We start from the raw sequence: 14,525 nt of genomic DNA, 5'->3' as shown, positions 1-14,525 counted from the left end.
GAGGAAAGTGTACTGCGCCTCCGAGGGGGGATGCGTGTACGTAAACAAATAATAATAAATAAATATCCATATAAATATAAGCAACGAAATGAACAAAAGACAGAATAAGTAAACGATAAATAAAACAGCGGAGGAAAGGGATACGGAAAATAAATATAGGATAGAAGAAAAAGGGAAAGTAAGGTTGTTCCCGGCGAGCTAAGTGGGCGGGGCGGCGGGGCTGTGTCGGGGCGCCGCTGTGTGGGGTGCCGGGGGGGTTGGGTTGGGGGGGGACATTGCCTGGCACGAGACTGCCGCCACTCACCACTACCAAGTATAGTTACCGGGAATTCGTCTAATTCTCCCAAAAAGCTCAGGATGTCCCAAAACTAAAAAGGAAGACAAACAAAAAATGAATGAGCTTGTGGACACGATAGAGGCGGCTTTACAATACTACGTGGCGGCCCGACGCGGCGGGGCGGGGCGGGGCTGAGGGGCGTGGGGCGCGGCTACCCAGTGCCCGGCCAGCATGCTCTGCCCTGGGACTGGGATGGCACCCCGAGGTCCTGACAAGGGTAGAGACAAATCACAGAGACACAAGTCCCCAGCACTGAGGATACTCGAGTGCCTGAGCCATGACAGGCCACAGGCACGCTGCCTCACGCCGGCTTTAGGCCTCGCCGGACGAGACAAGCGAAGTGGCGCGGCAAACAATGGCTGACTGTTGCTCTCCAAGCTCTGCATAGCCGCCACACTCAGGCACAGCAGCCAGTGACTGGGGGCAGTGCACTCCCCTGGGGCAAGGGATTCCGCCTCGCCGACGCCGCGTCAAGCACAACACGATGAGCACAAAAACAAGGAAATAATTAAAAGTTACAAACTTATTTACATAGCAAAAGTAGATGGGAAGTTATTGATTTAGGCTGTAAATTTAACAACACATAAGAGGCATTATTTAGGGCAAACTCGTTGGTAAGACATAATTAATACATCGGCCGCATGGAGGCGCGGCGGCTGGGTGAGTGAGGTGAGTCGCGGCGCTGCCTCCGCGTAACCAGCGGAGGAAGGAGTCAAGCCGGGGTGTTAGGGCGGCTGACACTGACCTCCCTGGCGCCGCTCCATCTGCCGCCAGCTGCCGTGGGGAGCACTGTGTCCTCCGTCACCTGTGTCTTGTCTGGGGCGGCCCCTTGCGGCCCCGCCACCCACCGGGCCGCCGGGGTGGGAGGGGCGGTCCGCGAGGGTTTATGATTGGACTTGGCATGCAAGGAATGACATTGGAAAAGGAACAAAACACGGGGATGAGGTGGACAACAATGACCTGCAATTTGGGGTGAGGGTGAAGGGTGGGGGTGAACCTGGCGACGTGCGAGTTACAAGTCACGAGAGACGCCGCGAGGGGTGTGATGAACGAAGCTTCCGCGGGCACGAGGGCCACGACAGCAGAAAGGGATGTGTTCGGTAAAAGCACGACACCTAGATGAAGTTTCGTTGAGTCTCCGAGAACTGGGGTGTGAGCGGGGACGGACCGAGGCACAGACAGAAGGATCGAAAACAGGAAGAAGGACCCGAACACGAGCAAAGGAAAAACAAAGATATACTGTGTTACGGGCGACGGTCAGGCGAAGGACGGGCACTCACACCATGGCCTATTGTGTCCTTGCTCAGGGTACTGTTGGGCAGAGGAGGAGGAGGACGACATGCTGGGAGTACACGCAGGAGTGGGTTTTTTCCTCCTCGAGTGTGTGAAGGGAATACATATACAGGAAAAGGAACTGTACATTGCAGGAGGGGAAAAGTGCAAAAGAAAACCACACAGATAAAAGAAAATCAACAGAAAAGATCCCTCGACCATGGAGAGACGTATGATTTAGGACAAGGAGGAAAATGGAGGGACATGAGGGCGAAGGGAGGAAGAGAGAAAAAGGTGGGTGCGTCTTCCCTTCACTTCCTCCCGCTCTCAAGACTATCACGACGAAGTAAACAAAGCCAGATGGCGGGGTCCTTCGGGTTAGTGATGAACCACCACCACCACCACCACCACCTCCTCCTCCTCCTCCTCCTCCTCCTCCTCCTCCTCTCATCATCAGGTCCTCTTCCTCTGTCTGGGAAACGTATTAACACAGAAGGAGTTCAAACGATGCCAAGGTGTTTCTTCCATACACTGCTTGGATCTCCTCCTCCTGAAAGCATCCCGTAACAGTGTTCTCTCGACTGTGGAGTGAATGCCTCGGACAGATCGACGAAAGCAATATACTATTCATAGTCTCTGTTAAGTCTGTTCTGCTCGCGGCCTTTTCCTTGTGTCAGATAGGCAATAAAGGTCATATAATGTAACGTGGGGTGGGGTGGGGTGTGGTGCGGTGTGTGTGGTGTGGTGTGGTGTGTGTGTGTGTGTGTGTGTGTGTGTGTGTGTGTGTGTGTGTGTGTGTGCCCCACTTTACCATGTTTACAGTACATATCTTCCCAAAGTTTCGTCCCTGTCGCTAGTTGAGGTGCAGGTGTCTGTGTGTATGGGGAGGAGAGGGAGAGGGAGAGGGAGAGGAGGAGGTAGTAGCATCAGCAGCGGCGGCCATAATGACGGGGCGTCCATGTGTCAGGTATCAAGGCTGTGCCACCGAGGCTCCCCATATAGCCTGGCACCTGCCCAGCCGCTGCCATGCCGCCGCTCCTCCCCTCGCACCGCCGCCGCCGCCTCCACCCCCGTCGACTCACATATGGAATCTTCACCAGTGAGTACGCAGCATTCCAATTAGTACACCTATCAACCACTGTCCCACTTCCTGCTCCTTCCACACCTTCACATCACACTCAGAAAACTCATAACAATCTTCCACCCTCACTGACACGGAGATGAGCACGGAGGCCACGGGCAGCTATAGTGTATGCCCCCAACTTCCCAGCTCACCATCCTCATAACATCTCCCTTAAGATCAATGACTGTCTCCCCCCACGGTGACAGAGACGAGGACCAGGGCCACGCGGAGCTACAGAATACACCCCTTAACTTTACCTCACCGTACCACTCCTCTACTAACCTCCCACACATCACCTAACCCAAGGAACACTAACAACCACTCCCGTCCTCCGCTTCTCGTCCACCTTACAGCACCCCGAGGCAGCGTTCCAGTGTCCTGTCTCATCCTTCGCTGCACCCAGTCCACCGTGACCACCGAGAGAGAGGACCTGCATGGGAGAGCGCACACCACACCCACCCATTACCGCCGACCCACCACCTTGCACCACCCAGCCTGGCCTTCCTCAGCTTACCCCGTCGCCCGCCCACCGCCGTCACACGCTGGTTGGTTTCCTCGCTCGGTTTCCACAGTGACAGACAGAAGAGATGAAGCAAAGAAAATGTGATACAGGGGGAGGAAAGAAGAGAGGAAAGGGATACAAGCGGAGATAGATGGATACAGCTTCCGAAGTGAGGGAGAGAGAGAGAAAATGAGAATTAAGCAAAGAAAAATATACAGGAGGAGGATAGCAGAGAAGGAAGTGAAGAAAGAGATACAGAGGACAGACAGAGGATGAACCAGAAAAAAAGGTTGCAGGGGGGGGGGGGGGGAGAGAGAGAGAGAGAGAGAGAGAGAGAGAGAAGGGACGGACGGGCGTAATGGATGGCTTCATAAATGGCCACCAGCTCACCGAATACGGAAGCCGCGAGCCGCCGGATGGAAATTACGAGGTGCTGCAGAAAATTGACTCGAGTAAATAATTAGCGGTCCTCGAGGGTGTTGCTGATGGAGAGGCGTTACCCGCGGGGGAACGGCGCCAAATTACAGGTATCGGCAGGTAAACAGGAAGGTGAGGCCTGAGCTGAACCCACATTACCGCTGCCTTCCCTTCCCTTGCCTTGACTTGCCTTCTAACCATTCCTTGCCTTGCCTTGCCTTGCCTTGCCTTCTAACCATTCCTTGCCTTGCCTTGCCTTGCCTTGCCTTGCTTTCTAACCATTCCTTGCCTTGCCTTGCCTTGCCTTGCCTTCTAACCATTCCTTGCCTTCCCTTGCCTTGCCTTGCCTTGCCTTCTAACCATTCCTTGCCTTGCCTTGCCTTGCCTTGCCTTCTAACCATTCCTTGCCTTGCCTTGCCTTGCCTTGCCTTGCCTTCTAACCATTCCTTGCCTTGCCTTGCCTTGCCTTGCCTTGCCTTGCCTTCTAACCATTCCTTGCCTTGCCTTGCCTTGCCTTCTAACCATTCCTTGCCTTCCCTTGCCTTGCCTTGCCTTGCCTTGCCTTGCCTTCTAACCATTCCTTGCCTTCCCTTGCCTTGCCTTGCCTTGCCTTGCCATCTAACCATTCCTTACCTTCCCTTGCCTTGCCTTCTAACCTTTCCTTCCTTTCCCTTGCCTTGCCTTGCATTGCCTTGCCTTGTCCTGCCTTGCCTTCTAACCTTTCCTTCCCTTCCCTTGCCTTGCCTTGCCTTGCCTTGCCTTCTAACCTTTCCTTCCCTTCCCTTGCCTTGTCCTGCCTTGCCTTCTAACCTTTCCTTCCCTTCCCTTCCCTTGCCTTGCCTTGCCTTGCCTTGCCTTCTAACCTTTCCTTCCCTTCCCTTGCCTTGTCCTGCCTTGCCTTCTAACCTTTCCTTCCCTTGCTTTGCCTTCCCTTCCTTAACCTTCCTTCCCAAACCTTTCCTTTCCATCATCTTTCCTTTCCCTTCTGTTCCATCCTCGTGTCTCGTCTGTATTCTTGACCAAAGCTCCTCCTCCTCCTCCTCCTCCTCTTTTTCCTTTTTTTTCTTTATTTCTTTTTCTACTCTCTATTCTGTGTGAGTGTGTATTACTTGCTTTGCTAATACACACACACACACACACACACACACACACACACACACACACACACACACACACACACACACACATTTTCCTTCAACAAAAAAATAATACTGACTAATTTTGTTCCGCAGATGTATTACATTTATAACACTTTATAGTCGGTCGATACGAGTTTTTTTTGTTTTTATTTTTTATACTTAACATCTTTGGTTAAATAAACCTTCAATTATTATTATTATTATTAATATTATTAGCTGCTACTACTACTACTACTACCGGCATCAATGGAAGAAGGGAAGCAGCATAAACGGATGAAGGAAGGAAGGAAGGAAGGAAGGAAGGAAGGAAGGAAGGAAGGAAGGAAGAAAGGAAGGAAGGAAGAAAGGAATGGGATCAAACCATGAACAAAGGGAAGGAAGGAAGGAATGGGATTAAACCATGAACAAAGGGAAGGAAGGAAGGAAGAAAGGAAGGAAAGAAGAAAAGAAAGGAAGGAAGGAAGGGGATTAAATTATGAACAAGGGGAAGAAAGGAATGAAAAAAGGAAGAAAGGAAGAAAGGAAGAAAGAAGGAAGGAAGGTAGAAGGGAGGGAGGGAAGGTGAGGGCATTAGGGGCATGTACAAACCCTCCCCACACGCCCCCACACATAACTCATGCCCGGCCGTCACACCCCCACCCCTCCCGCCCGCCCCGCCCCTATCCCCTCCCCTCCCCGAAGACCCTCACTTCCCGCTGCCTTAAAGAGCTCGGGAGAAAAAGTACTGAGATAAGACATAAGGGGAGAGTACAGCCACCCAGCCAGCCAGTCAGTTAGTTTGTTGGTTAGCCAGTCAGTTAGTCCGCTAGTCAGTCAGTCAGTCAGCCAATCAGTTAGTCAGTCAGCCAGGGAGCCAATTAGTTATCCAGTAAGTTAGTCAGTCAGCCAGCCAGTGAGTTATGAAGTCAGTTAGTCACTCAGTCAGTCAGTCGGTCAGTTAGTCAGCAAGTCAGTTAGTCAGTCAGCCATCCAACCATCCAGTTAGTCAGTCAGCCAGCCAATCAGTTATGAAATCGGTTAGTCAGTCATCAAGTCAGTTAGTCAATCAGTCAGTCAGATAGTCAGTCAGCCACCCAGTCAATCAGCTACTCAGTCAGTTAGTCAGTCAGCCGGCCAGTCAGTTATGAAGCCAATTAGTCAGTCAGTAAGTCAGTTAGCCGATCAGTTAGTCAGTCTGCCACCAAGCCAATCAGTTATCCAGTCAGCCAGCCAGTTAGTCAGACAGTCAGCCAATCAGTCAATCATCCATCCATTCATTCAGTCAGTCAGGCAGCAAATTAGTCAACTGGCATTCAGGAGTCTTCATGGGACACTAACGAAACACACACACACACACACACACACACACACACACACACACACACACACAGACCCCTCCCCTTACCCTACAAATCGACACCTGCGGTAAGTCAGTTTGGGTTGAAATACATTTTCACGCCTTTCTCTCACTGGACATTTATCTCGCCGAACTAAAAAGTCCTTCGTCGTACATTTTTTTCCGTCCTTCCCTGTCTGATTTTCGTTGCTTCAAGCCCAGCGTTACCATATTATCGTACTCAAAACATCGCATATATCCGTTCCAGGGCCCAAAACTCTCCTACCAACACAGATAACGAGATTCCAGTTGAAGTTATCGTTAAATGCGTTACTTATGTGTGTTTGTTTGCGATAGCTGTGAGTCAGAACCCGGAAAATACAATATGCTGCGTGGCTGAGTACGATAATCTGGTAACGCTGTTCAAGCCTCGCCTCACCTCACTTTCCTTGCGGAGGGAAAATAAGTTAAAATAAGGAGTAGAAAAGGAATGGAAAGGAAGGAGGAGAAAGAAAAGGATAGATATAGGGTAGAGGAAGTATATGAATAGCAGGATAAAAGAATATGAGGAAAGGAAAGGGATAGAAAAGGATGATAAGCATTGTGCTGGAGGGGAGGGTAGATAAGCTAAAATAAGGAGTAGAAAAGTAATGGAAAGGAAGGAGGAGAAAGAAAAGGATAGATGTAAGGGAGAGGAAGTATAGGAATAGAAGAATAAAAGAATGTGAAGAGAGGTAAGGGATAGAAAAGGGTGATAAGCATTGTGTTGGAGGGGAGAGAGAGAGAGAGATAAGGAGGGACTAAGTTGGTAGAGGGGGAAAAGAAGAGGAAATGACGTAAAGGGGAAAACAGGTTACGGAATGAGGGAGAAAAATAGAAAAGGAGAGGATGGGAAAATAAATGAGAGGAAAGGAAAGAGAAGAAAACGAAAAGAAATGAGAGGAAAGGCAAGCGAAGGAAACAAAAGGAAAGGAAAAAAAGACGAAGGGAAAGGACAGGAAAAGGAAACGGGGAAAAAAGTAGGGATTTGAGGAGAAACGGAAAGTGTGCTGAGGAAAATTATGTGAAATGAGTTTACGTGGGTTAATAAATGAATAAAGAGGAAATGGAACGATACAACAGGAAATAAGTTAGTAAAGTAGAGAAGAGGAGGAATGAAGAAATGTGAAGAGGAGGTAGTAGAGAGGAAATGAGTGAGATGAGTCGGGGTAGAGGAGGTGGAGGAGGGGGGGAAAACAAGAGGGAGATGAAGAGAAGGAAGGAGATGGAGAGGGAAGGAGAGGGAGAAAGAGAGAGAGAGAGAGAGAGAGAGAGAGAGAGAGAGAGAGAGAGAGAGAGAGAGAGAGAGAGAGAGAGAGAGAGAGAGAGAGAGAGAGAGAGAGAGAGAGAGAGAGAGAAACAAGAGGACACAAGCATTTGGCACTCATCCACCTCTCAATATGCGTGGGTTAACTCTCTCTCTCTCTCTCTCTCTCTCTCTCTACTACTACTACTACTACAGAGCCGGGAGAGAGAGAGAGAGAGAGAGAGAGAGAGAGAGAGAGAAAGAGAGAGAGAGAGAGAGAGCACCACGCCCCGGTCCCAATATTAAATGATATATTCGTACAGATAATTTTCCGGGTTTTTCTCTGTCTCAGCGCCAAAGAAAACACTCCCCACCTCTCCGCACCTCATGTTTTGCTCCTCGTCTGCTCCCCTCAACACCACCACCACCACCACCAACACCATGCCACCAATCTCATCAACACCATTTCATCTTTTCTTTTTCTCTTCCTCCTCCCCGCTTCTTTTTTTTTTTTTTTTTACCATCTTCCTTTTTCCACTTTTTCCCTCTTCTCTAGTACTCACACTCCTCCTCCTCCTCCTCCACCTGCTCCTCCTTCTTCTTCAAACCATTTAATCTTCTTCCACCTTTTCCTTCGTCTTCACTCCGTTTCATTTTCCTCCTCTTCCACCTCCCTGGCTTCTTTTTTGCCATCTTCCTCTTTCTACTTTTTCTTCTCCTTCTCTTCCCCTCTTCTAGTACTCACACTCCTTCTACTCCTACTTCTTCTTCACACCATTTCATCTTCTTCCTCTTCCTGCTTCATGTCTTCCTTTTTCTAGTTTTTCTTCTCCTTCTCTTCCCCTCTTCTAGTACTCACACCTCCTCCTCCTTCTTTACATCATTTCTTCCTCTTCTTCCTGCAACCCGTCTTCTTTTTTCTCTTTTTACTTCTTCCCCATCTTCCCCCTCCTCTAACGCACTCCTAATCCTCCTCCTCCTCCTCCTTCGAATTCCTCTTCCCTCCTCCTCCTCCTTCCTCTTACTCCTCTATCCTCCTTCTTCCTCCTCCTCCTTCCTCTTCCTCCCTCTCCTTCCTCCTCCTCCTCTTTCCTCTTCCTCTTACTCCTCTTTCCTCCTCCTCCTCCTTCCTCTTCCTCCTCCTTCTCCTCCTATTCCTGCACCCTTATCACCCCACATCGCCACATATCACCACCGCCACCTCCTACATCACCATTACCGCCACTACATCCACAGCTGCTATCGCTGAAACACGCGTATCCCTATTTTCTTAACCACTATTACCAACGCAGGCTGAGTGAGGGACCGAGGGGAAGGGAGAGAAGAGGGCAGGAGTTAATGTGCTGAGGGGAAGAGTTGAGGGGTTGGAAGAGAGAGGAGATTGAAGGGAACAGCTAGGAAAGTGTGGTTAGGGAAGGGACTGAGGGGAAGGGAGTGAAGAGGGCAGGGGTTGATATGCTGAGGGGTAAGGAAGAGGGGTGAAGAGGGGCTGAAAGAGAGGGGAAGAAAAGGGGAACATGAGGGGAACTTAGGTTGGGGAAGGTCTGAAGGGGAGTGGGTGAAGAGGGGAATGGTGGAAGGGTTGGAATAGGGGAAGAAAAGGGGGACGAGAGGGGAAACTATGGTTGGGGAGGGGACTGAAAGGGAAGGGGAGAAGAGGGCAGAGGGTAGGAGTTTATGTGCTGTGGGGTAGGGAGGAGTGGTGAAGAGGGGAAGGGTTAAGGGGTTGGAAGAGAGAAGAAAAAGGGGAACGTGAGGGGAACTTAGCTGGGGGATGGGAATGAAGGTGAAGGGTGAAGATGGCAGGAACTGATGTGCTGTGAAGATGGCAGGAACTGATGTGCTGAAGGGGTAGAGAGGAGTGGTGAAGAGGGGAAGGGTTGAGGGGTTGAAAGAGAGGGGAGAAAGTAGGGAAGTGCTGAGAGAGAAGGGAACATGAGGTGAAGCTTTGGTTGGGGAGGGGAATGGGCAAGGGTAGGTGGGGGAGAGAGGAAGTGGTTAAGGGGAATGAGAGTAACGGTGGGGTTGGAAAGGGCTAAGGAGCAAAGGGGAATCGGGGAGATGAGGTAACTAAGGGAGGTGGGGAGTGGCTAGCGGGGTGAGGATAGGGTGAAGGGGTGGATGCGGTGGGTGTCACGAGCCTTCCACACCCACCCCGACTGCCTAAACTTGGGTGACAGTGACAAGTGAGGAGGAGGAGGAGGAGGAGGAGGAGGGTGAATCTGTAAGTAAATGCATATATGGAGGATGAGGAGGAGGAAGAGGAGAGATGAAAATGTTACGTGTCCTTCGCTGTTTCTCGTGTTTTCGGTGCTTGAGTCCCAGCCTGAGAGACCCTTCTTCCTCCCTTCCTTTTCTTTATTCCTTCCCGTTCTTCTTTCGCATCTTTTTCTTCGTTCCCTTCCCTTTTATTGCCTCGCGTCCAACACCCCAACGATAAAAAGGAAAACAACAACAATTACAACGATAATCATAATTGCCGGAGAGGACGAGGATGTGATGGTGATGCTGTGTGTGTGTGTGTGTGTGTGTGTGTGTGTGTGTGTGTGTGTGTGTGTGTGTGTGTGTGTGAGTGAGTGCGTGTGGGCGTGGGTCAGCGTGGCGCCTCTCCGGTGATTTTAGTGTAGTACTTGCCAGCAAGGCGTTGTGAGGAGAGGAGGGGAGGGGAGGGGAGGGAAGGGGACGGGAGGGCCAGCAATTCAACTCTGCGGTACGGAGCTGCCCGCTTTCGAGACCGCTCTTAGGTTGACCCAAACGGCGACATGGTATGGAATGAATCTGAATGGTGTTAGGGGGAAAGGGGAGGGGGGGGGGGGAGAAAGCGTGGCCCCCTTTCTGTGGGACTCAAGTGCAGCTGTTCATCTCGCGGGTGTGATGGACGAGGGTGACGGGAAGTGATGCGGCGCGTGGGTTTCATGGGGTGGGTGTGATTAGAGAAGCGTGTGAGGGTGGCGGCGTGTCGGCCGTCACGCTGTGGCCACACACGGGACTCACCTGGGCCAGGGTGCGGACCTCGTCTGGTTCGCGCCACGTGTTGATGGCGGGGCGGCGCTTTTCCGGGGCGGGGGCGGCGGTGAGGGGCGCCCCGGGCTTTGGCTTCATCTCAGCCGGGGCACGCTCGAAGATGAGCACCCGCTCGGCCACGCTGCCCTGGGTGAGGAAGGGCCGGATGGCCACCCCGGCGCTGTTGTACCCGGCGGTAGGGGACTGTGACCGCTCCCTGATGTGCGCCTTCTGCTGGTCCGTCAGCTCGGGGTGCGGCAGCGCCGAGATGCTGCCCACCAGCGAGGGCTCGGGAGACCCGGCCTTCCTCATCTTGCGCAGCTTGCGGCGGTAAAACTCCGGCAGGGTGGAGCCCACCTCGTCCGCCTGGATGCCCAGCGAGCCCCGCCAGATGCTGTCCGGGAGGGAGGCGCTGCCGTTCTCGAAGCGCGTCCTGGCCATCATGACGCGGCCGTCCCCGTTGATGATCTGCTTGGTCATCATGCTGCGGTGGTCGTCGAGGCGCTGCGAGGAGTGCGGGTGTTGCTGAGACTCTTGGTAGCGCACCTTGGCGAAGTCCACGACGGACATGTCCACCTCCTTGCCGGGCTTGATGGCCGTGCGCACGCTGCCCACCTTGATTACCTGTTGCTGGTGCTGCTGCTGCTGCTTCTGATGCTGGAACTGTAGCTTTTGTTGCTGAAGCAACTGCTGCTGCAGTTGCTGGTGCTGCACCTGCTGTTGGTGTATCTTCTGCTGCAGGTGGTGTTGCTGGTGAGTCCCTTGGTGAGTTACCTCGATGGGTTTGTCCACGTCAACGGTGACGCTGATGGAGTACTTGGGCTTTCGGGAGGTCGGGGAGAGTTGGGAGGCTTCGGAGGGGGCGGCGCTGGTGATGACAGTGTTGTTGACGGGGGACGTCTGGGGCGGGCTGACCAAGGAGGGCGTTGCAGCGGGCCTGGCCTGGCTAAGGGGCCGCAAGTGTTCCCCGTCGTCGATGAGTGTGCCGGTGCGGAGGGCGTGCATGAGTCGCTCCTCCTCCTGGTCCACAGCGGACATGGTCACAACCTTGTGTCGCAGCGGCACGCTCGAACTCTTGTGGCCAGAACTCTCCACTCGCGCCTCCAGCGTCGTGATGTAGTTGGTGGACGTGGTGACGTTGCTGCTGCTGCTGCTGGACGAGAAGGACGACGAGGGGCCTGGGGACGACGTCATGCCGGAGACGCTCTGCTTGGTCGCTTTTCTCTCCACGACGGCCGGCTGTTTGTTCTTGAGCGGCCACGTGGAGGTGTTGGGCGGCGAAGTCTCGTTCCAGCCGGGCTGCGAGACTGGCGGGTTCGGGGAGGCAGAGCGACGACTCCGGCTGTCGTGCTCCATCTGCATCCGCGACCAGTCCGACGGGACCGAAGAGTCGCTCAGCGCGCCGCCGTAGCGGCGCCCAGTGGTGTTGATTGTGACGCTGCTGCTGCTCATGCTCATGCTGCTGCCGCCGAAGGTGGAGCTCAGTTTTTGTTGTTGTTGCTGCTGCATCTGCTGTTGCTGCATTTGCATCTGAGCAAAGCGCCCCATCGTGCCTATTGGGGGCGGGGGGCTGCCAGCATGCTCGGGTCCGAAACCCGCAGAGCGAGAGGTGATGGCCATCTGCCTCTCAAACCTCTGCAGCGCCTCCTGGATGGAGGAAGGCGCACTTTTTGGGCGTTGGGACGCCAGGGCGGCGACGGTGGCGGCGTGGTGACGCGCCTTGTCCTCTAACACAAAGGAATTGACTAGATCCTGGAGAGACGTCCCGAGGTCGGGGTCTGCCAGGATGTTGTAGGGACTGTCCTGCTGCTGAGTAGGGTCAACGCCAGGATAAGAAGACGATCTCTCTGGAGGCGGAGGCGGGTAAGTGATGGAACCACGGGGAGACTGGGGAGAGGGCGATGTTGCGTAGGGCCGAGGGCTGCCCTGAGTCTGTGTGGGTGCGGGGGATGCGGAGGAGAACACCTGGCGCGGGGACTGGTGTGGGGACGGGCCGCCGTTGCTGCTGGGGAACACAGGCGGCGGCTGGGGCTGGCCGCTCGGGGAGTGCGGCGAGGTGCCCGGCGGGATGTAAGGCCGCGGGGAGGTGTTGAGGCTACGCACCGGGGAGGAGGCGTGCGGTCGGCCGTTGTGCAATGCTGGTTCAATGAACTTCCTTGGTACTGCAGGCGAGGAGCCAGGAGGTGCTGGGCTGATGTTTCTGACGGGCGTGCGAGGCTTGGCCACGGCTGATGGTGGCCCGCTGCTGGGGCTCTGCTCCCCGTCAGATGCCTGCTCACCCCTGGGCAAAGGGCTGCTTTCTGTATTGACGCTGTGGTAACGGATAAGCTCGGTGGGGTTTAGGCCAGTTGTCTTCCAAGTCTGGTAGATCAGCTCCGCTTGGTTAGCGATCTGCGCCGCTATAGTCGAGACGTCGTCGGTCTGCATGAGCTCAGAAAACAGTTGGACCGTCTCATGGTGACGTGGCGCCCCCGTGGGCGGCTCCGGGCCAGGGGCCACGCGCCCTGCCCGCTTCTCTGCAGCCAGTTCGGCCAGCGTGCCCACCAACTCCTTGTACTGACGAGCCTCTCTTTGCTGGGCACTTTCGACTTCCTCCTCCTCTCCCGGCCCGCGTACCCACCGCTCCACGGCCTCCACGATGTCTTCTACATCCACCCCTGAGGGCTGCTCTGCTGACTTAACGTGTGCTGCAGCGACGGCGGCAGCTGATGGTCGGGGTGACGACACCGACGACACCTCCACCAACTCTGGCACACGAATGTCTTCCTGGTTTGCTGAGTCAGAGTTTCTTTTTGCTGCAAATTTTCTACGGTTTGCTTCCACTATTTTCAAGATTGCCTCTTCATCAGGCTGTACAGTCCCAAGTCCATTTGCTTCGTCGGTGAGAGTCACGACCACGGGCACACAGAGTCCATAATGGGCGGGACAGGGGGCGGGCGCGGCGCAGGGACTTACGCCCACCACGTGTACGCCGCGACAGGCAAGCACACGGCAAGCACGCAACTCCACTCGACTGCTGGCCACCCTGGTCACCGCCGCACGCCCGCACTGGCCGCGGACATTCTCAACCATAATAGCCGGGGCACCTGGGCCACGCCATCACCGGTGCTGGGCCCGGCCACGCTCACACTGCACTGCACTGCACCGCGCACCGGCCGCCCACGCGCACGGCCGCCCACCACTGATCACTACTGACGGCTCGGCTGCTCACACTACACCTGCACCAGCACATCCCAGGCGCAGGGCGACGCTCACTGCTCGAGTAGCACACACGTGGCTCCGGCTAACACACTACTGGGCTCGTCTGGCCGCCCGGAGCTGCGCCTCCTGCTGCCGCCTCGTTCGCCCTGGCACGGCTGCCAACGCCACCGGCTAAAAATGACACAATAATATTAGCTCGGCGCCGCGCCAACACCCGGCACCAGCAGGCACCAGCAGCGCCTCTCTGCCCTACACCCTTCCTGCCTCCTTGCCCTACGCGCCCCGCCCCTCCCTTCACAGGAGCACTCTACAGCGCCTCCTTGTTGCCTATACATCACGCTGACTATGACCTCGCCCACCGCACTTGCCGCGTTCCTACTTTTCCTTCGTTTTGTTTATCAGCGTGTCCTTCTCTCGCCTACACATAACCCTGACTCCTCTCCTGCCTCCCCTGGGGCTTTCTTCCCCCGTGTAACACCTGGACCGCGCACCCCCCCCCCCAGGATCCTCAACAACCTAACACCTCCTAACAGCTTTGTAGTGTCAGGCGTCCTTAATGGATCCCTTTGTCACTCCCTTATCTCGAGGATTGAGCCCCCTACCTGGCTTACAGCTATTAAAGACCTACCTGCTATCTCAGTCTGCCTTCCTATCACTATTCCCGTCGCGGTTCTGTTCGTTATCTTTATATATTGCTTTGTTCCATGCTACACCTTTACCTCTGATGTTGTTCTTATCTAACCTGTTCTTTGATATTGGTTCTCTTATCTCTTACTCACTTTCCGGCTTTACTTTCGTCAGCAATACCTCACCTAATGCAGCTTACCTTCCTCAATACTCAAACCAGACCTATTATCTCTCTCTGCCGCTTTCTTTGATATTGGTTCCCTTATCTCTTCCTCACTTACAAGCTTTATTTTACCCAGCAATA

At 53.9% G+C, this 14,525-nt stretch overlaps 1 protein-coding gene across 5 annotated transcripts in view; it reads right to left on the bottom strand.

The window, feature by feature from the left end:
- LOC127004070 (uncharacterized) overlaps positions 1-13,791 on the bottom strand; it is a 121,942-nt gene extending 108,151 nt beyond the window's left edge. For 2 of the 5 annotated variants that reach the window (XR_007757611.1, XM_050871371.1), the window contains exon 1: positions 10,385-13,790. Coding sequence is in view for 4 of the 5 variants with exons in the window: in XM_050871371.1 (XP_050727328.1) it covers positions 10,385-13,465 (3,081 nt within the window). In the remaining variant the exon portion in view is untranslated. Of the gene's footprint in view, positions 1-10,384 lie in introns of all 5 variants that reach the window. The other 3 variants (XM_050871368.1, XM_050871369.1, XM_050871370.1) reach the window with 2 other exon arrangements.
- Between the last annotated feature and the right edge of the window lie 734 nt (positions 13,792-14,525).

Source organism: Eriocheir sinensis, chromosome 27, assembly GCF_024679095.1.
Source record: "Eriocheir sinensis breed Jianghai 21 chromosome 27, ASM2467909v1, whole genome shotgun sequence".
In the NCBI taxonomy this organism is placed as follows: domain Eukaryota; kingdom Metazoa; phylum Arthropoda; class Malacostraca; order Decapoda; family Varunidae; genus Eriocheir; species Eriocheir sinensis.
This window is presented reverse-complemented; position numbering and strand designations above follow the sequence as displayed.